The sequence below is a fragment of the Cupressus sempervirens genome, chromosome 9 (assembly GCF_028749045.1).
Source record: "Cupressus sempervirens isolate cs-2001-9-10 chromosome 9, ASM2874904v1, whole genome shotgun sequence".
NCBI classification, from domain to species: Eukaryota; Viridiplantae; Streptophyta; class Pinopsida; order Cupressales; family Cupressaceae; genus Cupressus; species Cupressus sempervirens.
This window is the reverse complement of record NC_143126.1, coordinates 258,043,365-258,068,290: the sequence shown is the minus strand read 5'-3', so window position 1 is coordinate 258,068,290 and position 24,926 is coordinate 258,043,365. Positions and strand designations below refer to the sequence as shown.

The window sequence follows — 24,926 nt, the reverse complement described above, 5'->3', positions numbered from 1 at the left end:
TAGATGTTGAATATTAGTTGTAAGATATCTTATGTAGGCATAGCATTTGTACATATAGCCCCTTTCAATCGTTCATAATGTTTGCAATTTATTGTTACTGTCTCTGGAAAGGCGAATATCTTCCGTGAATGTGGACTGGATACTGATCCGTTCACAACAAACTTACAGATATCCTTCACAGGTTGATTCATAAGAATTAAGGAGGAGAAGCCGATGCACAAACATGCACTATTCTATAAGCTATGTTTGAAAGCTGTGTTTGGATTAGATATTGGGAGTGTCGGGAGGAACAACAGTGAAGTAGATTGTCGAGGTAGTCTAAGATACATGAGCTTCCTGAAGAAGACACTGTCATTTGTTAAGGGTGTATTGAATCTGAGACCCCAATAGAGTTCTCTGTTAGGCAAAGGTGAAGCATTGGTACTTGCATGAGTGAAAATAGGGAGACTGCGAATGTAAGGATATGTTGTCTGTGTAAGACATCTGATAACTAGCACTGAAGGATCACCATTCTGCAATAAGTTTGAATGCTTGATGGTTAATGATGGTGTTTCATTGCAGATGAATGGTTGCTTATTCCAAACATGTCTCTAATATCCTGTGCGTCTCTAATGTAAATTTTAATGTTCTGTGATAACATTCTTCCCTTAATCCTCTGATTAATGTTACCTTCATCTGATAAACTGTAGAAAGACACTCATGTGGGACCGTGAATTGCAATGTGATATTATCCTACAGTCACAGTCCTGAATCCGTGCATATCTAAGTTTGACAGCAACCATTAATATTCTATAGAGAATGCACGATCATTCCTAGCCAAACCTCCTAATATTCTCCTCTTTGAGTGTAGGACTATTGCAAAGTAGGTAGTTGTCAGAGAACTTACTTTCAGTATAGAATCATATCAATTCATACAATTTTCAGTACTCAATATTATGCTCAAGAGATTCACTACGCTTGTACTGTTATGATCCTTCAAGAACACTGTTGGGAAGTCCTGATGACAAAGGAGTTTGTCTGCCTTTACTTCCGGATACAATCATATTACGAGATATTATACGATTCCTCCTAATTGTTAGTACAAGAATCATATTTCATGCACAAAAACATCCACGGATCTATCATTGATTTACCTTGAAAATGCCCATTCAGTATGAACGAGTAACCAAGGATCCAATGTGTAGCATGATAAAGGTTACATGTGGCTGCATCTGACATGATAGTATCCTTACTGGGACGAGTGCTTGAAACCCAATAGTCCTTTAATATTTCTTAGTACTTGAAATGCTAATATAGACCTTTGATATATCTTGGCACTTAAAATAATTGAATCTGCAAGGTATTGTTATTGGCCAACATGCACATCAGGATTTTTTTGTATCTTCATCACTATTTACAAATCTATCAACAAACATAATTGCTGACATGCCATCTTTGAGGGGTGGAATCTAACCGATGCCTTTTACTCTTATTGGGTTATCTTATCATGTAACTTGAGCTATCAAATGTCTCAATAAATTTGTATTCCAAGATACTCCATTCTACTATCTAAACACATGCGATGACATCGGGGTACTAATGGCCTCCTGTTCCAAGTTTGAGGGAAGTTCCTATTACTCCCACCTTATGATATGTAGGTGGCCCCTTGAATTCGTACAGGCCAGATGTGAATAAATTGATCACCCCTTGGTGGGATTCATATCAAGTGGTTGATAAAGGTTATGTGATAATATATATCCTCCAAACATTATTTCGTAGGACGTATGGATTCATCCTTTCCCAATTTTGTTTTAGGGTTATGTGGATTTTGGGTGGTAGGCCCCCTTGCCTACGTGACATAACAAAATACTATGTTCGAAAGTGGGTTTGTTTGGAGACTTGGTATCATTTCATCCTTCATGTTATTGGGAGGTCACTTTTCTTCCTTACGTCTATGTGGACTTCCTTTACTGTGTTATTTCTTACATCCACATGGTCTACTGATGTCCCATCTAATCTTCTTATTTGACTTTCATCACAATCACTGTATTTCCACTTATTGTTGATGACTGTGATAGTCAGGTCACCGTTAAGTTTCACAAATGCTGGATTACATCTGGACTTCGCTGTATTTTACATTGATAATCATTTGTTTCTGCCAATCCTTCATTATTCAAACTCCTGAATGTTGTCACTCTGATTAAAATAAGTCACCATTATACAGTTTAAGTTAGTTACCATTATCTTAGTTAAATCACTGTGAATTATGAATCCGCTGTCGTCATCATTTATTTTCATCCTCATTCAGATGCTGATGTAATTTGGGTAGTCAACCACACTGTCTTGTCTTCTAAAGTAGTTGCATGGTAATGAAGAACTCTTCCACAGTTAAGATAGTAACATATATCAATAGTTTGCTACATAAAAATTGTTTGATTCAATATTGATCTTCAACAACAGATTATATCATCAGATTATAGCATGTTGTTAGAACATCGAGAGGGCATCAACACTCTTTTGCTGACTATCAGTAGCAATTAGGAGAAATTTCTGATTGGCTTTGTTCCACGTTAACTCATTCTCATTTGGGAAACCTTTTGAGATCAATTTCTGTAGAACAGATATCTCAACTTCTCTAAATCTGCAGCCTGGCTTTGATACCATGTTGAGTAACTGGGATCGCTTCTGTAAATGTAATAACATTGCCATCGAATTGATGTCTTCCAAATGCAGATTTGAAGACTCATAAATATGAGAGGAGGAGACATGTCTCATGAAGATACATGTCTCTATAGTTAATCATCATTAGTTAATATATTAATATAAATAACCGTATGTATAATATATATTATGATATATAAATAACCATATATATATATATATATATAAGAATATTTATCTAATGATGATTTACCATCAATAATGTATCTCATGATCAAATCAATTTGATTGCAACTACAAACTTAATACACCTTTCATAAGGATTGAGTGACCACTTCTCATTCCCGTCTTTGAGTATAATATATTATTCCCCAATATTGATCTCCCTTGGATGTCCTTCTCAAATGGAATCTTTTCCCATTTATATATTCTAATGTGGGTGAGAGTTACGCCTCTTCATCATGTCTTGCCCCTTGGCAATGTTCACAATCTGTCATAATTGTCCCTCTTTGGAAGAGTCAAAACCTATCTTAATCACAACCCTTTCAAAAAGTCATAACACTTTATAATTACAACCCTTTGAAAGAGTTACATCACTTTATTAATGCTGGCATTTGAAAGAGTCACTTATTATCTTCACATTCCTTTATTTTTCCATTAATTCTTCTTCAATAGTTATGCTCTCCTCTTTCTTTCTTCATTGAAATCCCCTTTTATTTGAATACTCCTCCCTTTTATATCTTATGTTGAGGGAGTCACAACTCTTCATTATGTATCTGTTGACATTTCATTATCTAAATTAACTTGTAATTATATTATATTAAATTATATTATTATTTTTCTATTTATTTATTTATTTTCATATTCTATGTTGTTATTAAATTCTACTTCAAAAAGGGATCATTACACAGTTATATACATTCTTACATTAATGTTTAAAAATTAAAATTTATTCTGTTTGAGGTACTGCAATTTAGACAAACGCTTTCGTTTTTCAGTTGATGGTAATGTTATTAAATTTCTCAGATCGTTTCACAGTGTCTTGTCTCAATAAGAAAGGTTGATTCATGCATCTCTTAGTTGTGTGTTTAGAAAGTAAAAATGTTATTCTTTCTCTATTGCAGGTCATCTAAAATTTTGGAAAAAGAAGCCATCAGGCATAGAATTTGTGAAGCATTTTCGATCTCATCTTGGTCCTATTGAAGGCTTAGCTGTAAGTTTTGGTTAACATCTAAAATCTGTTATAATTACTGCAGTAGCTATTGCATGTCATCTTTAACATTATAGGATTGTGAGTTTTGAAACTATAGATGCACATGTCATCTTTATTGTTATTTAGTTTTGTTTACTTAATGAATGGATTATGGTTGTTTAAACTTCACCATCTAAAAATGCCTCAGGAATAAAGTGACATAAGCATCAAATCAATTCAAAATGATATAATTTGGAGAATCCCATAGGTAAAGCACTTTATTGTCACAATTCAAGATGAGAACTGAATCACCAGCTGCAAAGATGCTTCCACAGGGATCCTTTCTTCATTTGCAGCAATCACTTTTGTGGGTGTCTCTTAAAAATATGAGGCTAGAAAAACTCCTTGTGAGGAGGTTGCAACCTTCCATTATAACATATTGCATTCAGTGAAGAGGACTAATTTCCAGCACTAAATGTTGGTGTGTTTGTGTTGTAGCTAGGATGTTATTTCTTCTAGGCTCTAAACACACATTACTTAAGTTTACTTAGGGACCACATAGGAACATTCCCACTTTCAGTTGTGTTATGACTTTTCCACCTTAAGCAGGCCTTTGGGGGATATATCACTTTTTCACCTTTCAACCTTTGCAGGGTGATTCACCTTTAGGGGATGTATTGCACAATAACCTCTCCACCTTGGAGGGCTATCCATCTTTAGTGAACACGTGACACTTTCAAATTTTCATCTCGTGTGAGCAATAAGTCATCACTTTATGTATTATGTTGTGAGATTAAGACACTTGTCATAATCTTGTACCTTCCTATATCACCTTAGCCTGTTTAGCCAAGTGGTCTCCTTTGTAATATTACTTCAACTTATTCAATCAAATTCTATTCAGTTGCATTCTTGATGAAAATACAATTCATTCTTGTCGTAGTGATTCACTATTGTCATTGTGCTTTCGATCAGGCCTCTAGATCTTGTCTGGCTATCCCATAGCCAAATCTTATACTAACAGATGATGTGGTTACAAGCTCAACAAAAATTTCTCTATCAAAATTGGGTTCCTCTTCCTACCTAGTTTAGGAAGCATATATTGAGCAGCAATAAATCCTTTTATGTGGTGCAAATGATTGAAAGAACAATTCTTAAATGTAGAACCACATTTTTACCATTTGTTCTTTGTGTCTTTGCCGCCAACAGTACATCTCATATCCATGCTATCATTTTTCCTCCATTGCACAATGGTAACTGCTCAATTTAATTTGAAGAATGAAATGTACATATAAAGACAGTTACACTGACAATGTTTCGTAAAGAAACAAGTGATAGATGAAGGCTAATTTAGAAACTATATAACTAGACTTAATATTACATTATTGGCTATTAATTAAATAAATATGTAGATATTATTCTGAGACCCTCCCTTAATGGCCAATCTGTCAACTACAACAAGTTGCTCCCTAAACTTTACAAACTTGTCTAGACCCAAAGACTTGGGGAGAATGTTTGCAGTCTGATTCTCTGTTGGAACATACTGCAACTGTTCTGATTTGTCTTCTACAAGCTTGTGGATATAATGATAGATTAGCTCAACATGCTTGACTCATTCATGGAAGATGAGATTTTTGGTTAGTTTGAGCACCACTTGGTTGGACAAGAGAAAAGTGAAGGACCTGCTTGAGGCAAGTGCATATTAGAAGCCAAACTGCCTGACAAGTTGCTTTAATAGTTCCTAGATATTCAGCTTCAGTCGAGGAAAGAGGTGTCGCCTATTGTTTCTTGCTAGTCCATGTGACTACACCTTTGCTCAGACTAAATACATACCTAGATGCAGACTTTCTGTCATTAACAAATGCTGCCCAATCGAATTTTGTGAAACCAATAAGTCTAGGATTATTACTTCTGCCATAAAGAATCCCAAAATCAAAAGTGCTTTTGAAATATCGCAGCACATGCTTTGTTGCAACCCAGTGTTTAGCTCTAGTAGTTGCCATGAAGTGAGAGATGTAACTCATGACAAAACTAAGGTCAAGTCTAGTGGCAGTGAGATAGATGAGACTGCCCACTAGTTTCCTAAACATGAATTCATCCACAAGAGATGAATCGGATTTAGCTGAAAATTTTTGCTCTTTCTCCATAGACGTGGATGCAACTTTGCATTCTTGCATCCAAAATCTTATCAGACTCTTGGCATACTTAGACTGAAAAATAAAAATACTATCATTTCTTTGCCAAGACTCAACACCTAAACAGTAATGCAAAAGTCACAAATCTATCATGTCAAAAGATTGGGACAAAATCGATTTGATCTGCTTAATCAAAAGTGCTGAATTACTAATAATAATCAGGTCATAAACATAGATGACAAGTAGAAGTATGTCACCAACAATAGTTTTGCCATATAGATTGGAGTTAGAAGGACTCCTTTGAAAGCATTGGTGTAGGGGACTTATCAATCTTTAAGTACCAAGCTCGAGGAGCCCGTTTTAAGCCATAAAGTGCTTTTACTAGTTTGGATGGTTAGTGTTCTGTACTAGCATTCTTGAAACTGAGAGGTTGCATCATATAGACTTTCTTGCGAGTCACCATTGAGGATTGTACTCTTGATGTCCAATTAATGGATTTTTCATTCAAATCGGGCTTAAATGGCGACGACAAGCCAAATGGTGCTCATTTTGGCTGTGTTAGAAAAATTCTCTTCATAATCAATGCCTCCTTTTTGTGAGATCCCTCTAGCAACTAGTCGAGCCTTGTATTAAACAAGAGTCTCATCAACTTTGTACTTAACTTGATACATCAATTTGCAGCCAATGGGCTTCTTCCCAGATGAAAGATCAAATAGGACCCAAGTGTGGTACTTCAGAAGACTATAGTGTTTTGTTTTCGTAACTTGTTTTCACTAAGGCATACCTTTATCCTCTAAAGAGGATTTAGGCTCATAACATTGTGGGCCATAAGAGAAAAGTTTATTTTAATCTCTCGTTTGACCTTGTTTCAAGATGATGTACCCTCAATAAATTCATCATCATGAAGATCACCTATGGTCTTGGCCCACCATTTTGGGTAGAAAGTAAAAGGACCAAGATACCATTTAGGGAGAACAATTGGTCTTGGAATGGTTGAAACAAGGTCGAAATAGTTTTATCAGGATAGATCAATAGGTTCTTGTGGAAAGTTGGGTGGTATAATAACATGTGTGGGAGACTCCAAAATTTCAGAGTTATAGTCATCGAAATCCATCCAATCAGGTAGACTTGATGGAAGACTAACGCTTAAACCTGTAGCTTGCAAAGGTGAAGTCTTAGGACTCAAAACATGAGAGGAGAGGTAGAAGACCCTTGTTCTTCATCAAAGACAATGTTTTAAGTTACAATGAGATGACTAGTGTCCAAATCAGTTGGTCGATATGCTTTGTGGTTTTGCTATGTCTTGTGAACATAAAATCTCATCTCTTGGAGTCTAGTTTGGTGCGCTTGGCGTTTGGAATTCAAACACAAGTGAACGAGCAAAAACATTGTAATTAAGTTATTTTAGGCTTCCTTCCTAATTAGACTTCTTCAAGAGGCTTCTTATTAACAATCTATATAGGAGACATGTTTAGAAGACAAACATCAATGTAGATTGCTTTTGCCGAAATCTTCTTTGGAACATTTCTATGTTGCAACATAGACCAAGCCATCCCAGTGGTTGTGCGGTTTTCTCCGCTTAACCACTCTATTTCTTTGAGCGTGTAAGGTGTAGTAAGGCGATGCTTGACATTGTGATGAGTAATAAAGTTGGAGAAATCAAAAGAATAGTACTCCCCCCATTGTTTGTCCTACGAGTTATTATTTGTTGACCTGATTCTTTTTCTACTATTTTCTTAATTTTTTCGAAGTATAGTAAACAGCTCTGATTTTTGTTTTAAGGAAACATGCCCACATTTTACAACTAAAATCATCAACAAATAACAAATTATACGCAGTCCCAATAATTGAAGGAGTGTTCGTTGGTCCACATACATCAACATGAACGGATTGTAATACTGTGGAAGCTTGCCAAGAATTGGCATTTGGAAATGGAGTTGGATGCTTTTTCCAACTTGACAAGCTTTGCACACTCCATGTTTTTGGGGATGAGTCTCATGTAAGCCAACAACTAGATCCTTTTGAACCACTTGAGATAGTGTATGTTCAGATGCCCATATCGCTAATGCCAATGATTGCTTATGGAAGAGCTTTTGGCTTCCATGGTATGCTTGTGAGGATTACCAGTGTCAATAAGTCAATAAAGAACATGATCCTCAATACCCATTCCAATTGTAGTATGAGACTTCCGATCAACAATACTGCATTTGTGTGGATTGAAAACCACATCCAATCAAGGAGAGTATCTCATAATCTGATTGAGAAAGAGGAGGTTGAATTCCATTCTTGGAATGCAGTAGGCATTGAGGAAAATTAAATTTCTCCCTCCAGATTGAATCTGCACGTTGTCATTTTTGACAACAACATATTCTTTTCCTCCAAAAATAATTAAATTAGTGAATGGTTTGTAATTAGTAAACCAATCTCGACGATGAGTAAAGTGTCAAGAAGCACCCGAGTCAATGTACGAAGTAGAGGATTTGATGAGCGCTTGGCCATAATGACATAGAAAGCACACTTCTGCTCAGTTTCCTTAGTGTGCTTTGTTGCATTGGCCTTTTGTTGAGACCCTCCATGCTTCTTCTATTTAGAAGCAAAATGGTGCCTACAATCTTTCTTCATGTGACCATACTTATCACAATAATTGCATTGTATGTTCATCTCAGAGCTGTGTTGGGATCATAGTTCCGAGAATCGTGTTGAAATCGCGTGAATCGCCGATTCAGCGATCAGATTCATGCACCTCGATTTTTTTGGTGTCGAAAATCGTGATCGGCGATTTCATCGGTTGAATCGCCTAAATCGCCAGTATCGGCGATTCACTCCAAAAATCGCCAAAAAATCGGCCACGTGAATCGGTGTGAATCGGCTGGCGGCAGAAAGCATGTTTAGTTGGAAACTATGTTCCCCCAAGTTTCCGGTACGGGGACGGCAGGGGACGGCGGGATGGGTTTCAAGGACGGCAAATTTTTTTGGCGATTTTGGGGACGGGGGGGACGGGGACGGCTATATATATAGGAAAATTTTAAAATATAGTATATACATTGAAATTTGTAAATATACATGTCATTCATATGAAACTAAGCACAAAGCATGTCATTTAAACATTATAGAACCATAACATACAACATTTGAATGCCATCTATGAAATAATATCCGATTTTAGTATTTTACTATTTAGTATTTTAGTATCCAATTCTCAAAATGCATATCAATACAATATCAGAGAACAATGAACAATGAACATTAAGTTATTAACCATTGTCAATACCATAAGACTCATAATGATAAGCATGATAAATCATAAATCTCAAAATCAAAATCAAAATATGCCCAAAGCTATAGGCTGCCATAAAGTAATAAGTATCATATAATCAATGTATCATAATCATGTTCATGTTCAACATAAAAAGCAAAACATAGAAAATGAAGCAGACTGTTGCTCCTATTCTGCCTCTACTAATCCATGGCATCAAAATCAGAATCCTCCTCACTGTCATCCTCCACAGGAAGCATAGTCTAATCTAATGGAACCCCAACTAGTCCTGGTGCTATGTCATCCTCATCTATCTGGGCCACATCCTCAGGCTCAACATCCCATCGCAAAGCTGGTGTCTGCCTATACTCTGGAGTCTGGCGATCGGCAAGTCGAAGAGCATGATGCACTGTCACTAGCTTCTCCGCTCTTTTAGAGGTAAGTCTATTCCTCTTGATAGAGTGGATAAAAGAATATGTGGACCAGTTCCTCTCTGTAGCTGAAGAACTAGCAACCTATGAAAGGAGGTGACCGGCAAGTATCTTTAGCTCAGGTGTATCTCTCCCATGCCAAGTCCACCATCCAATAGGATCCCTCTGTGCCAAAACAACTCTATCCAACCTTGCTTGTGGCTTACCCAAGTTTGGGCCACGAAAGTTGGTGAAGTCAAGGAACTGTGCACGAAGAGTAGAGGCATCTTGAGCTGAATACATCTTATCAATTGCTTTTGTGAAGCCATCCAAAACCTCAGGATCATCACATGGGAGGCCCCTTCCACCCAACTGTGCATACCATTCGGGATTTAGAGCAAATGCTGCCATATGAAGCGGGGTATTCATTATATTCCACCTCCGCGTCACAATAGGCTTAATATGCTCCTCATAAAAGCCCAATGTAGGATCCTTTGCCGCAACAATTCTTTTCATCTTACTCAACATGCTATCAATAGTCTCATAGATCTCTCCTAAACTAGGAGCATCAGTATCAACATATCTAATGGCATCAACAATGGGTGCTATGACAGAGCAAATGTATTTGCAAGATCAAAATGCCAACAAAAGAAAAAATTAGAATTAGAATTTTAAGAATTTTAAGATTATTAATAGGAAAATCAGCAAGCAAAAGACTAATAGTAAATTTAAAAACCAACAACTTACTTCATTGTAGACCACCAACTCTCATCAAGGATCCTTTGCCTCACCGCTTTTCCTTCAGTGGACTTAGAATGAGACCATCGTCCCCACTCTGGATTCACCACCATCAATTGAAGGGCCTCATACACCTCAATCATCCTCTCCATCAAGATGAAATATGTGCAATACCTATAGCAACAATTAAAAATTAAAAATTTAAATTTAAACATTAATGATTAAAATTTAAAACAAAAACTATCACATGTAAGTAAACTTATAAATAATTTTTTTAAATAACTTAAAGTTAAAACAAACTAAAAGTAAACTATAATTATAATTGACATACCTTGTCTCGGCTGGTTTGAGGAACTCCTTCTTAGAGAAGGACCTGAATAGAGCAAGTGAAGTGTGGTGGTTGCAAATAAACATTTGCACTTCTCTAGTTTCTAGCACCGCTTGCTTCACCCATTCAATCTTCCCTATGTCCTTCAATGCATTGTTCAAGGAATGACCACAACAAGGGGTCCAAAATATGTGCCTATAAGCACCCTCTATCATCAAACCTGCTGATTTGCACACAGGTGCAGAATCTGTGATAACCTGTACAACATTAGAGGGCCCAATCTCCTCTATGGCATCTCGCAAAATGGTGAACTGAAAATCTGCATCCTTCTTCTTTCCTGAGCAATCTATGGCTCTCAAAAAATAAGAGCCAGCAGGGGATGTGACAATGATATTGATGAGTGGCCGATGTCTAACATTGGTCCACCTATCCATCACAATAGAGCAGCCTGTCCTAACCCAAGTGTGTCTCATATCCTCAAATAATAAAGCAACCTTTGAGTACTCTTCATCTAGGATAGTGGTTTGTAGCTTATGCTCACCGGGGGGCACAAATGAGGAATTCATGCTCATAATATCTTTCACCATTTGTTTATAATAAGTGGAACGGGCTGCATTATATGGGATACCATTAGCAACAAAGAATCTACCAATGGATGCCTCACACTTTTCTTTTGCCTGTGCATTAAACATACTTTCCACCGAGCCCTTCTCACTACTACTTATCTTTCTCTTCCCTCTAGACCCACTAGGGCTGCCACTAGTACCAATGGCGGATGAAATATGCCTAGATGATTGTGAGGGAATGGATGGTGATGTCACTGTCAAATTTTGCCCCTCCATTTCAGCCTCTAAGTGCAATCTTTGACATTCTAATTTTTGTTCATCGGTTAGGTTAGGACAAGCTTTGACTCCTTGGCATGTAACACCTAAAAAATGTGACTTCACTGTTGTATAGCTGCCCCTAAAATCATCAAGACAAACATGACAATCCCACACCCTAGTCCCTCCCGAATTCTTTTTATCTTTTGGCCTAGGTGTGACATATTGGAGAAGAGGTTTTTTCCTATTGAAAGGACCCTTTGCAAAATTCTTCATAATGTCGGAAGGGCATTTAAACAAATCAGCTTTAGGGTTGGGTTTTTGCCTAGTGTCACTACTAACAACATCAACCTCTACATTTTCTTCTTCACTACTACTACTTGTACTCCCACTGCTGCTCATTGTGTTTAAATATGCAATTGAATAGATATATGAGCTGAAACAATGAAAAAAATAAAAAAAAATCAGACTTTGCAAGCTACAAATTTATTAAAAAAATGACAGATGAAAGCACAGAGTTTTATACTTACTTGGTGGACAAAATAGAAGATCAAACCTTTGGTCAAGCTCTTGGAAGCAAAATTATTACCTCCTCTACTTGCAAAATGAAAACTTCAGCCGGCTGCAACATAAAATGAAAACCAAAGAATGGTTAAAACAATTTAAATGTGTTGAGTTATATACATTTTAGGGTTTTTGGAGGAGTGGGGCCCACTAGCCGACCAAAAAAGACACAACAAATGTTTTTTTAAAAATGTTTTGAGCTTGCAAAAAAAGGGGACGACCGGCTGTACCCGGTACGGTCGGGGGACGATTAGACGTCCCCTTTTCGTACCGGGGACGGCTGGCCATCCCCCTTTTGTCCCACCCACGTCCCCAATTTCGGGGACGTACCCTGCAAAAAAAGAGAATTTGGGGACGGCTGGGGGACGTCCCATAACTCGTCCCCCCGTCCCCAAAACGGGGGGTTTTAGGTTAGGTACGCGTCCCCGGGGAACATAGGTTGGAAATAATAAAAAAATCACTTTTTTTTTTGCTTTCTTTTTTACCTTTCCTCTTTGTTATAACCCTAAAGGGCTTTCCAATTGTTAAGCGTGAGTAGAAGAGAGGAAAAGTGAGAGAGAAGAAGAGAAAAGAACCATAGGTTTTAAAAAAAAAAAAAAAACAAAAAGACGACAAATAAAAAATGTTTAGAATGCATAATGGACGATGCCCAAGGAAAGGGAAAGACATAATCAGGTAGTAAAACATCAGCAGTTCCCAGAAAGAGTGTGGGATCAAAAAAAAATCACAAAAATATTGTGTTCCATGTAGTTTTGTGTGGGTTTCAGAGTGCTAATTTGGTCTTGGCGGCGGGGGCGCTGCCCCTCGACTCCGCTGGGGGCGTTGCCCCCTAGACCCCCAATCGCTACAGTTATCAGTCGTGGGAAGTCTAACCAGTTGATGAGACCTGAAGCTGCTGCAGGCATGGAGTGTCTGTGGTGGAGAGAACAACATAGCAAGCCTTTCCAGAGGGGTGATACACTTTGAAGCACTTGGAGTAGGTGTTGGATGTGAAGCTATCTTATAATAACTAAGGCAGCTGTTTTATAAAAACTCTTTACCCCATGTCGTAAACACAAACTTCCATGTTTATGTATGTTAACTTTTAACTTCTATTTGATGATGTTATAGTGTGTTTAAGTTATATTCAATAAAGGGTGCATGAAATAAGTCTTAAATTGTTAAAATCTCTACATTTAAAGGGTTTTTTCAAATTTGCCGATTCACTGGCGATTCACCCTCGATTCATAATTCAATTCGGTCGTGCCGATTCCGATTCTCGTTACTTTGGTTGGGATTTGCGTGGGCCTTTGGAAATCTAACCGTCCCTTTGTCTTGAGCAAGTTAGTTTGGTGTGAAGGCCCATTATGTGGAGGAAAAACTAGCATTGCTATTGAATTGGTGTTTCCATCAATCCTACTATTGAAGTTTGGTCCAAAGATCTAAAAACTTCAAGTCAACATTAGTTGAGATAATGTTGGGTATATAAGATAAGATAAGATAAGATAATGATATTAATGTCCAACAAAAGACCAAAATAGGTCTATGGGACTGAAAGATTACAATAGTGAGGCAAACACCAACAGGAACACACAAAGGTGTTCGAAAATAAATGACTAAAACCAAAGCAACAACAACAAATAAAGAGAGAGAGAGAGAACGCTAAGAGAGACTAGGAGTCATTCTTAGGCGAAAAGAAATCAGTCACTGAATGATATGCATGCCAATGTGTAGAGGCTTTTAAAATTGATTACTACCATGTCTTCTTCCTCCAAAGTCTTGCCAGTTGCCTCTAACTGATTACATATGTTCTTGATTTTTGTGAGATACTCATGTAGGGGCATTCTCCCATTTATAATGATCGAGAAAACCATGTTCTCTAGAAAAAAACCTTGTCTTACTAGATATGTATCCCCTTACCTTGCATCTTGGTGCGGATGTGTTTGGGCCTGAATGTGGAAGGGGATGTGTCCATTTTCTTTGTGGATATATCTAGATGTGCATCAAGCATAGTTGGACAACATCTGGGTGAATCTAGTCATTGAGTCACTTTTTTACTTAAGATAAATACATTTTAAAATGTTCTTTCTACATTTTTTTTTCTCACAAAACACTAAAAAAGCCCTTTATGAGGCCATTCATAATAAAAGCATATTATTTATTTGCTATTTTGCTGTATTCTTATTTAGTCTCCAATTTGGCATTTCAAAGGGCAAGTGATTATTTTCAAAAAAGGTTATTTGTGGGGTGCCAAATAGCTTGCAAACATAGATCTTAAAGCCTAAAGTAAGCATTTGACCATATTATTGAATCTTCCAATGGTTCTTATAAGATTTTGACGAATGTTTTCATGTTTGTAATGAAAATTTTCAAGAAGTTTTTTACAAATTTTTAAAGAATAAAGAAACAAGTTTAGCACTTTGTTATAAATTATACTGTCTTTGTATCTTTATTTTGTACTTGTATGCTTGTATTTCTTAGTTTTTTTTTCTAATTTCTGTAATTTTTTTTATAATAGCAAGATGTCAGATTGCAAGAACGGTTGGTAGTCAAAGTTTTGTGGGTTGGGAAAGAGACAATAAATCATATCAGATCTCTTTTATGGAGACATACCATAAGGTTATCACAAGTTGCAAGAGGTAGGGATATATTGAAGATGTAATTACTGTAATTTAGTAAACCATAGGTCATATTCTTGAGTGAATCTTCACTTTATCTGCCCTTCTAGTTAAGGGATGGGCATGTGTAAAGGTCCAGAGGAGGAGTTATCTCCCGTACAAATAATAGGTTTTGTAAAAGAGCGAAATAAACGGCTTTTATTGGCGGAGCCAAAAAGAAAGAAAAACAATGAATTTAGCTTGTAATGTCCCCAATTATGTGCTTTAGTGCCAATATTTCTAGCAGTTTGGCCTATTATCAGTCTCCCATAGACAAACAAATTGCATTGGGGACCTTTACAGGGGCTTATGGAGTCACTGAGGGCCTTTGTGAGCCAATTTGGGACAGTTTCCTATACTTTAGGAATCCCTATCATTTAGGGATGGATTGGGAGTTGGCTAGGGTGCATCAAGAGACCATTGGGATCAGCCTGGAGACTTTTGATGTGGTTCCTTTTTTTTAGGAGAGTTCCTAAGTTTTTAAGAGGGGACTGTTAGTTAGCCTGGAATGGTTAGACAACATCAGAGGATGGGTACCAATAGATAGAATTTAGATTGGAGACCAGATGAGTGAGCAACGAATAAATTGGGAAATAACTAAATTATCTCTTGAGTTAAACAAATAAAAATAAAATGTGACTATTATAATTACCTTATAATATTCAATGAGTTATAATAAAGGGGTCATGACACAACTCCATTTGCAATAAGGTAAGTTGTAACTTAAAATGGGGTCATATTATAATTATAATGGTAATGATCCCTTGTGTGGATCGAATTCCTAGGTGGGAATTATTTAAGATAAAGCTTAGGAAAGTTAATAAAATAAAATAGGGGCAAAACCCTAATTGGTTTGAATGGGCTAGTGGAGGTTTACAAAATTAGAAAGAAATGGAGGGAGCCATTTTTCTTATGCAGATTTGTGAATTTTAAATTGGTGAAAATGTGTGAGAGCTCTAAGAAGAGATTCTCAAAAGATCCAGGCTTCAGAGAATGAAATCTCTCAGAGTTTGAATGCCTACCAGTGTGAGAGACCACCCAAAGGTAATTCTATAGGTAGATTGCACTTACAGTTTGAATTAGAGGAGATAATTATTGGATAAGATTCATATTGGGCAAAAATTACATTAGTAGTTCATAGATCCATTTGGGAGGCTGTGAGGATCAATTTTCTGCCTTTTAGTAGCCAGTTGTGCTACCCAAAACGCCAACATAATCAGATCTGAAGCTGGATATTAGGTTTTAGGTCCTTTAGACAGATAGTGGTAAGTATTACAGACATCTTAGCTAGACGTACAGCCTCTAAACATTTCTCATTAACTTCCAGCTTGGATGTCTAAGGAGGGGGTTTGCAGATCAGATCAGATTCCTGAGTGATTTGGGGTAGCATTTGACAGTTTTCTAGTCTGCTGAGGTTTGTGAGCAACTGACTAGGAGGAAATTGGTTGTGATCTGGCCATACCAGCCTAGGATAGTGCCACCTCAGTCATAAATGATCAGCAACAACCTGTAGTAGCATTTGGTTCATAAAGACAGTGGTAGAGATATGTATTTGTTCGATATAAATGAAATTTATTAGATTTTCTCAGCTTTGGTTAATTTTTCCTCTAGCAAAGAAAATCATTACATTTAAAAAGCAAAAAGAAAGAGATTTGCAATAAATGACAAGCAAAAATGAAAAAAAAACTGACTTAGCAAAATATCCATATATGTGGGTGTATATTACATACCCACTAATCTGGTAGTTGCTTCCAGAGATCCCTTCTTGCCTATATTGGAAGATGTAATAACCCCAACTGATTATAATTGTCAAACATCAAATTCTTCACTAATTCAGTTGTTTGACATTTCATCAAACACTTTGCAAGTAAGCTTTGATACCACTGTAATATCCCTTGTCAATTCAGACCTCAACTTGATTTATAGCTCAAGGAATATTGTCAAACACTTCCAATACGATCTCTATGCTTGCTGTTTCTGAGTTTCAGACTGGTTATGCTTGCTTGAAATGATATCAAAGGGAATCTACAAGCCTATAATTGATTACTACTATATCTAAGAAAAGAATTAAATACATATGCAATTCTCTTTTGGCTTTTCAAATGCATATAGTTGAATTCTAAATGAAAAATATGCACTTACAGCCAATTGGTATTATGTCAAACGCTCGGCATGCATACTATTATGTCAATCATGGAAGATATAAATATGCACATTACATCAAATATATAGACCTGCAACTTATCACTCCTTTAGTGAGATATTTTCTAATTCTGCTTAACATAATATTCCAAGGCTCTTGGCTTTGCAACCCAAAAAAACTGAGTAGAAATGACATTATAAATCTGATATAAAATGTGCATCTATAGCTACTTATGATAGCCACCTTTACAATGCAAAATGACCAATTTAAATGATGCAAATTGATTGTAGAGCCTGATATACAAATTGCCCAATGATGGAGATGAAATTGCAATCATAATTAAGCCAAGTACTGTAGCGCAGGTACTATTCACGATACTGTTCACATCATTGTTCATGACATTGTAGCAGCCAACAATAAATGTTTTCTCCAATTTAAGCACAAATAGAACTCCAGAATGAAGCTCTCCTGAATGCCAAATTCAGTGGATATTTCACCACCTCAAATGGTTGCAACATTGAAGAATTGATGCTCTCCAATGACTAACTGAAATTAGAAACCCATAATTTTTTTCTCCCAAGTTTTAATCAAATGCAAATGACAATAATCGGATGCCTAACAATGAAGCTCTTGTCTCTATTTATTCTTTTCCTTCACCCTTCTAGAAGGAAATAAAATATTATTTAATTGCACTCTCTAGAAGCTCCCCCATTTCCAATCCAATTATTAGTTGTGCTTCTACAAAATGCACTCTCTAGAAGCTTCCCACTATCCAATACAATAATTAGTTGTACTTCTAGAAACTTAAATTAATTAAATATAAATTCACGTTTAGATTTATTTATTTATTGACTTTAATTTAATTAATTTATCCTTATTTCTTCCCTTAGCCTTCGAAGAATGAAAAACTAAGAACTCCATTGAGGGTCTAAAAGATGGGGAGCATTACAGAAGATGAAAATGAAGTACAAATTACTACCCTCAAACAAGGTCTATTGGACAAGGCATTTAAAATGGAGGTAGGAGATATTGCTGAACAAAATATTGCATGGTGCCTCTATGTCAGTGGTCTTCCTTTCAACTTGGTGAGATGACCATATTGGTAGGAAATAGTGTCACCAATCAATAGTCTGCCTCCCGGTTTCACCATTCTTGGGTATGAAATGGTGTGTAACACCTTATTGTAAAAAGAGAGGAATGCTATAGAGACCTCCCTTCAACCAATAAAAGATTATTAGATTGAATCAGGTGTTTCTATTGTTTCCAATGGATGGAAGGTATCAAAACTGGTCCATTGATAAATGTTATTGTAGTGTCCTCTAAAGGGACAATGTTTTTGAGGGTACCCGATTGTGAAGTGGAAGTGAAAGATGCAAAGTTCATTTCCAGAATCCTCATTGAGTCTATGGAGATTATGAGTAATGAGGATGTTGTCCAGGTAATTACGGACAATATAATAAATTGTAGGGATGCAAGTGCTTTGGTTGAGGCAAGGTGTGAGTACATTTTTTGTAGACCATGCATTGTACACTCCTTCAACTTGGTGATAAAACAAATTGGCACTCAAATAGGTGAAACAATTATGTGAAGAGGGTGAGGAGATCCAAATATTTGTGATGAATCACAAAACGTCACAAGCAATATTTAGATCTCTCTCGAGATTGGAGTTGTTGAAGGTAAATTTAATTAATTAATTAATTTTTATTTATGTCATGGGCAATGTCAATTTGTTTGTAACTTTACTTATTATTTTTTTAAAAGTATGTTACGTACATATTGTTATTATCTTACTATTAATACAATCCTAGGTTGTTGAGACCTGATTTGCATCTCATGCAATTGTTATGAGACAAGTTTTGAAGGTGCGAGAGGCATTGGGCCAAATGGTTATTTGCAACCAATGGAGTGTATGTGAGGCTTTGAATTTAGAGGGCTCAATAGGTCCATTCATTGGTCTTAGATGAAAATTTATGGGCTCACATGGAATATGTATTGAAACCCACTAAGCCTCTCATGCCTATGCTCCGATTTGCTGATACATATGCATCTTGTTTGGGGGATGTCTATTATGGCATGGACACAATTGTAGAGAGAGTAAAGCTGACAATACAAAAACATGGAATGACGCCATAGAATGTGAAACTTTTTGGCAAAAGGTGGAATCAATCACTCATCATTGTCGGGAAAAGATGACCACACCATTGCACCTCCTTCCATACACCCTATCTTTGAGGTACTATAGCAAGAAAGTACTTTCTATGTCAGTGATATTGGCACCATATAGAGATGCAAAAGTTACAAATCAGTACAAGTGGGCATTTATTAGACTCTTCCAAGATGAAGAATTCGAGAAAGAAGTTAGGATAGAATTCTAGATGTTTGCAATTAGGAAGAGGTCATACTCCAACAACTATTAATGACCAATGGGACATGGATGCTGTCACATGGTTGTACGTCCATGCTCACAGTTTTGTGTATCTTTAAGCTCTTGCAATCAAGATCCTTTGACAAGTAAGTTTTTTTTGTTCTTTTCGCCACTTGTATTTTACAATTTAGTACTTAACATAGATGGAATATTCCCACTTGATTAAAACGCACCAAATCCCGCCAAAAAAAATACTTCGGGAAAATTGGGCTAGGTTTTAAAAAAAGTTGGGGGAAAAATTGGGAACCTAAAAAATAGCTTAAACTTAATTGAAATTTTTTTTTTTGCAAAATTCAATGAGAAGATGTATCCAATGAGTTAATTAATGAGAACTCAAAAGAAACAAGTAGAGTTTATATATATATATATAAATCCAAATTGGGTGCAAAATCATATTCTCATGCGGAATGCTAATGGCGGAAAGTAAAATAGTAAATAGTTTCTATCAAAGTAGAACTATATACATCATTACAATCACATTTTCCTCTTCCTAACTATACTAGCATAAAAGGGAGAGAATCTAGTCCTAGAAGAGCAACCCTGCACTGGGCATGATTGTGCCTCCTCTCTTGGTATCCTTGCTGACTCACTCTCCATCATGGATGTATCTCCTTCTGCCTTTGACACTTGTATTGACTCCTCATTGTCCTCCTCAATGTCATTCAATGTGAAATTCAATCCTCTCCCATCCTCCTCCATGGCCTGCCCCTCCAAATCAGCGATGTTATCCTTTGAAAAAAATGGATCCTGCTCCTGTATCGTCCGGTTAGAATAAGGATTGATATCGTCCAAATCAAGTGGACTAGGTACTGCATCTCGTGCCTTTTTTATGTGCAACTTAAGATTATATTGCACATCAACAAGGTCATCAAGGCTTTTTTGAGTTAATTTGTTTCTCTTCTTTGTCTGGGTGGACTCAAATAAGCGCCACTTGCTAGATTCAATAAAAAATGTCAAAAATATTGTTGAATTGTGTACAAATGATTCAAAATCATTTCTAACTATTTAGGAATGAATTTAAATTCATTTACATGCAAAAAAACGAATAGAATATTTTTTAAAACAATCAAAACAATCTCAACAAACTTACCTTGGAATGAGATTTTTCTTGCAAAACTGGTTGAAATTCGCCTTAAATCCACCTAAAACAGCTTGCAATCAGCTAGCAAGGGTATTGGAAGCCTTTTTCCTTCTCTACTCCAATTCCACAACGCTGCTAATGCAAATTGATTAAAGAAAACATATATTGGCATTTAAAGCCCATTTTCTCTGAATTGGAGAATTTTTGGGGAAAACTCGTCGAGCATTTGATAAAATCTCAGCACTAGGATATTGCTAATTTTTTGGGGAAAACTTGCCGAGCTAAAAATACCTCGACGATTATTCTGTGATTATTCCATCTATGCTTAACATTCTTTAATTTACTTTGCATTTAAAAATTTTTTGTTTGTTTTTTTCTATCTAGGTTGCAAGTTCTTCCTTTGTTGAACGGAATTGGAATACATACTCCTTTATCCAATTAGAGTGGCTTACTCGGTTGTGTTCAAAGAAAGCTAAAGATTTGATTCATATTGTTGTTTGTAATTTTGTATTTGCAAAATTTAGGCAAAACTTTGAATTTTTTGATAAATTCATAGTTTATTTCTCTAAGCTAGGCATTTAGAAGGCATTTCTTAAAGGCAATCGATCATACCTTGATTCAGCCTTAGTTTCTCATCATATAGATGTTTTTCAAGATTTTTGTTGAATTTTTTTAAGTCTTTCTTGCTGTTGGTTCCCAAAACTGCAGATTGGAAATCCAAGAGCCTGCCACTTCTCCGATAGGACTTCTCAGTCAGTTCTGGCCAACGAACGGGAATACTTCTTGATTCCCCTGCACTTCAGGCTCCGCTACACCCAAGCGGGTAAACCTTCACCTTGAACACTGACTACTCAATTCAAGGGTTTTCTATAGCGAATTTAAACTTTGTGAGTTCCTCGGCTGGCAAGGTCCTTGAACTCGATCAAAATGAAACTGAAATGTTGAATAATGGTTAAATGTTTTGAACAATTGAATAATAATTAATTTGATGCTTGTAGGAGGAATATATAGATTTTCTGACTTCAATAAAAAGACCAGTGCCTTTGCTCATCCGGGCGATAGAGTCAACTTCAGAGAATTTTTACATGCAACTTCATAATGTTTAATGCATTTGTACTACCAACAGTTTTGATAATCTAGATGTGACAGACCAATTATGATGCAATTTTAAATTAGTCCATATTGAACTTTAACTCCACCGAGACAAACTGGACACAGCTGTAGAAACAATTAAATATTTCACAACACCTGCGATGATCAAATTTAAAATGCTAATTGACCATGTCCACTTATTTGATAACAAAATCATATACAGAATTTTAAAATATAATTATGAAGGACGATTCGCCTGCAGTTTATATCTCCATGCCATTAAAGGTAAACAAAAGACATTTTATTTTATTGTAAATAAAATAATGGCATTTTTATTACAAAATCATAATATAGCCCTTATCCCTCCGTACAATAAAAATATAAAATGCTTTTTCTCAATATGAATGTTCAGATCTATTGAATCTTCCCTCTTGTTTTACATTTCTCCTATATTTATATTCGAAAATGCAAAAATAAGTGACTTTAAATATTCAAGTCACGCCTCTTCACATATAATTGACATTAATCATATATTTCTAAACTGACCAACCGTCCTCCTTTGTATTGCGCTTGTCTAATTGTGTCGCCGTTAACAAATACTTTTCCTCAACATTGTTAACCGAACCATAAAAATAAATTAATAATATTTGTAATCTTTAAATTTAAAAGGTTTCGATTCTTAGCATTAAACTAAACTCCCGATGACTTCTAATTTCCTTTTGTCTTTTGAATAACACGGGGGCCTTATTTCATTGTTATTGCCGCAGATGAATCCCTACGCAATCATAACTCAGTAGTGATTTTTTCTATTCCCGCGTGAATGAGATGTCAGGAAGTGTTCAACGTTTCCTTCTTGCCGTTTTGGTCTGCGAATATTTGGGGATGTCGCTGCTACAGTTCTTCTGCATCGACCTCAAGAAATAAATTCATCTATTCTTCTAGTTGCCCCATTTGATTGTTTTCTAAGAGCCACGTAAATTTTGTATTATTCCTGCTCGTGGCCAACTGATGGCATTGACGTTCGGGAACTATTGTATAGAGAAAATTTGTATGAATGATCTCTCACCATTTGCCTATATCAGTATGGAATTAAACTAGACTTTTAGAGAGTATCGCATCTATTCAAACTCTTTCCTCAACATCATCACAGATAGTAAGACAACTGATAACACCATCCGTCTATCTCTCCATTCAATGGGTGTAGTCAAATATATGTTTGATTAAGTTGTATAATAATCTGCAGATAGACCATTACTGTCTTCAGTGGCTCCTTTGTCATTTTCATCGTTTTTCAAATGCCTCAATTCTACATTTAGAAATATTAAGATTTTGCAAAAAGCTCGCCAATAAGATGTCATGATTTCCACATGCAACTGTGAACTCTTCTAACTGGCCCTTAGAATTCCTCAAATCTTCCTCCAAACATGAAATGCGTACATTCTGGTTTCCAACAGGTTTTTTTAAAGCAACTTCATAATCCTGTGTGATGTTGTCACTGTGTTAAGGTTTGATTGGGATTTTTCATTTCCTTCATTATAAATGGGGCTTAATTTTTGCAAAAAATTAAGGTTCCATCACTTGCAATGTCGGGTTTGATTTTCTTGATTGCAAGTGCTTGACTTTTGCAAATCTTAAGTTTTTAATTGTTTTTTCTAGTTCAAATTGATTGGTTTTTTCTTTGTCTTAGGTCTTTTGCCTTTCAAATTCTAGTTTTTGAAACATTTTAGGTTTAAATACACGCTTTCTCTAAAAAAAAATTGAGGAATGAAATTACTTACAATTGGGGTCCTAAAACTCTATTGCAAGTAAAAATGTTGTCTTTGCCTTGCAAGTTGTGAGCAAAAGTCCAACATGCACACCATGATTGGAATGTCATTTGTTTTTGTTCTTAAAATGCTTCTTGTTAAGGTTTAAAAACCCAATGAAGCTTTTAAAAGCATATGAGGATGAAAGTTTAAGTTTTAACTACAACTTGCAATTGGATTTTAAAGCCCTATTACAAGTTTCCATCACTGAATTTTTTTGAAGTACTTGTCATGGTATTGTAAAATCTCGATGTTAGGGTTTTAAATAAAATAATGTCTTCACAAAGGTGCTTATGTATGGAGTCCGGCTTTTAAAGCCCGATTACATATTTTCCTTACCATTTTAAAGAATTTATTGCTTGTAATGTGGGAGGTGAAACCCAACTTTGGAGAAAAGGTTTGTTTTTCTAAACTTATCACTTGGAGTGGAGCTTCTAAAGCCTGACTACGAGTGTTATGTTTGTTTTAATAAAAACATGCAATTGCATTCATTAAATGCAATTGCCTCCTTATGTCATTGTTTTTGGTTTCAAAGGCACATAACACTTACAACTTGATATATAAACCCCAACATCGTCCTCCTTTCACCAGTTTTACTAAGATAGAAGTTCTAAACACAATGAGTTTGGACTTGGAGTTGGGCTTTTAAAGCCCAAATGTAAGTGTTACTTTCATTGCTTAAAACACAAAAGTCTTACAATGTTGACTATAAAACACAATTTGTTCCCCTTAGTTGTTGTTTTGATTGACCAACCATCATTTTCTCTTGCAATGCCAAATTTAATGCCTAATGCTAGTAGTTAGGGCACTTTTGTAAGCATTTTTACTGGTAATCCTTGATGCAAAGTCTTACGTCAAGTATGTAAAAAACAATCTAAATCATTTTATGCTTGCATCTTCAAATACAAAGCCCAGTTTTGTCTAGGAGGTTGCCATTTTCGGACCAAAATACATTTGCACTTGTAAATGCACACACGAAACACCCAATGGAAGAGTTGAATCGGTCTTTGGCAAGATAAAAACAAGCTTGAATCTTTCCTACAAATAGAGCATTGCTGCCAATTGTTAAGATCCATTTTCAAGATTGTAGATCGTTTCAGAAATGTCTATAAGAGTTGCGTTTGGTGTTTGTCTTCAAGATCCATAGGCATTTTTCTTAATTGCCAGCAAGACCTACTTATGTTTTTTCTCTACATTTTTGGTGGTTCAAAGAAGGTAAGCCATTTTTCTTTTGTATTTGCATTTCATTTCCATGGATTGTTTCATAAAGTTCTTCGTCTTCATTCCAAACGCTTGAGAGTTTGTATATATGTGTCTTGTTTTAGTTTTGTTTTTGTCTTCTTGTTCGTCTCTGAGATTTTAGTTACTTTTTTCAGATTTGTATAGGATTTTGATTTTGAAAGATTGAATGTATAGTTCTCATAACAATACAAGTTCTTACCACAAAGAAAGATGCACATTTTTCCCAAAACAAGAGCTTCAAAATGTATGTTTTTCCTCACTTGCAACCAAATTTCAAAACCTCGATCGCAAGTCCATTTTGCTACGAAAAGATTAAGTTTTTCTCAACCAAAAATGAAGACTTGTCCTTTTTGCAGTTGGGTTTTCAAATCCTGAATGTAAACAAACGATCTTCTCAAATGCCCTTGTAATCAGATTTCAA

The 24,926-nt window shown here is 36.0% G+C and overlaps 2 protein-coding genes across 2 annotated transcripts in view; one reads left to right on the top strand and one right to left on the bottom strand.

Annotated features, from left to right (window-relative positions):
• CYP71 (cyclophilin71) overlaps positions 1-24,926 on the top strand; it is a 234,559-nt gene that overhangs the window by 70,707 nt on the left and 138,926 nt on the right. Inside the window, exon 3 of the mRNA XM_089799754.1 lies at positions 3,765-3,853. Coding sequence (XP_089655880.1) covers positions 3,765-3,853 — 89 coding nt within the window. The remainder of the gene's footprint in view (positions 1-3,764; positions 3,854-24,926) is intronic.
• LOC149538426 (uncharacterized) lies at positions 10,374-12,260 on the bottom strand. Its single transcript, XM_089800200.1, has 2 exons — positions 10,700-12,260; positions 10,374-10,542 (listed from the first exon to the last, which is right to left on the bottom strand). The coding sequence occupies exons 1-2, from the start codon at positions 11,917-11,919 to the stop codon at positions 10,374-10,376; spliced, it is 1,389 nt and encodes a 462-aa protein (XP_089656326.1). The 5' UTR covers positions 11,920-12,260.

Bases quoted from the DNA above. Each gene is read 5' to 3' on its own strand.
- LOC149538426 (XM_089800200.1), bottom strand. From the start codon at position 11,919: ATGAGCAGCAGTGGGAGTACAAGTAGTAGTAGTGAAGAAGAAAATGTA. The intron at 10,543-10,699 runs GTATGTCAATTA...TTGTTGCTATAG, and splicing joins CTCAAACCAGCCGAGACAAG to GTATTGCACATATTTCATCT.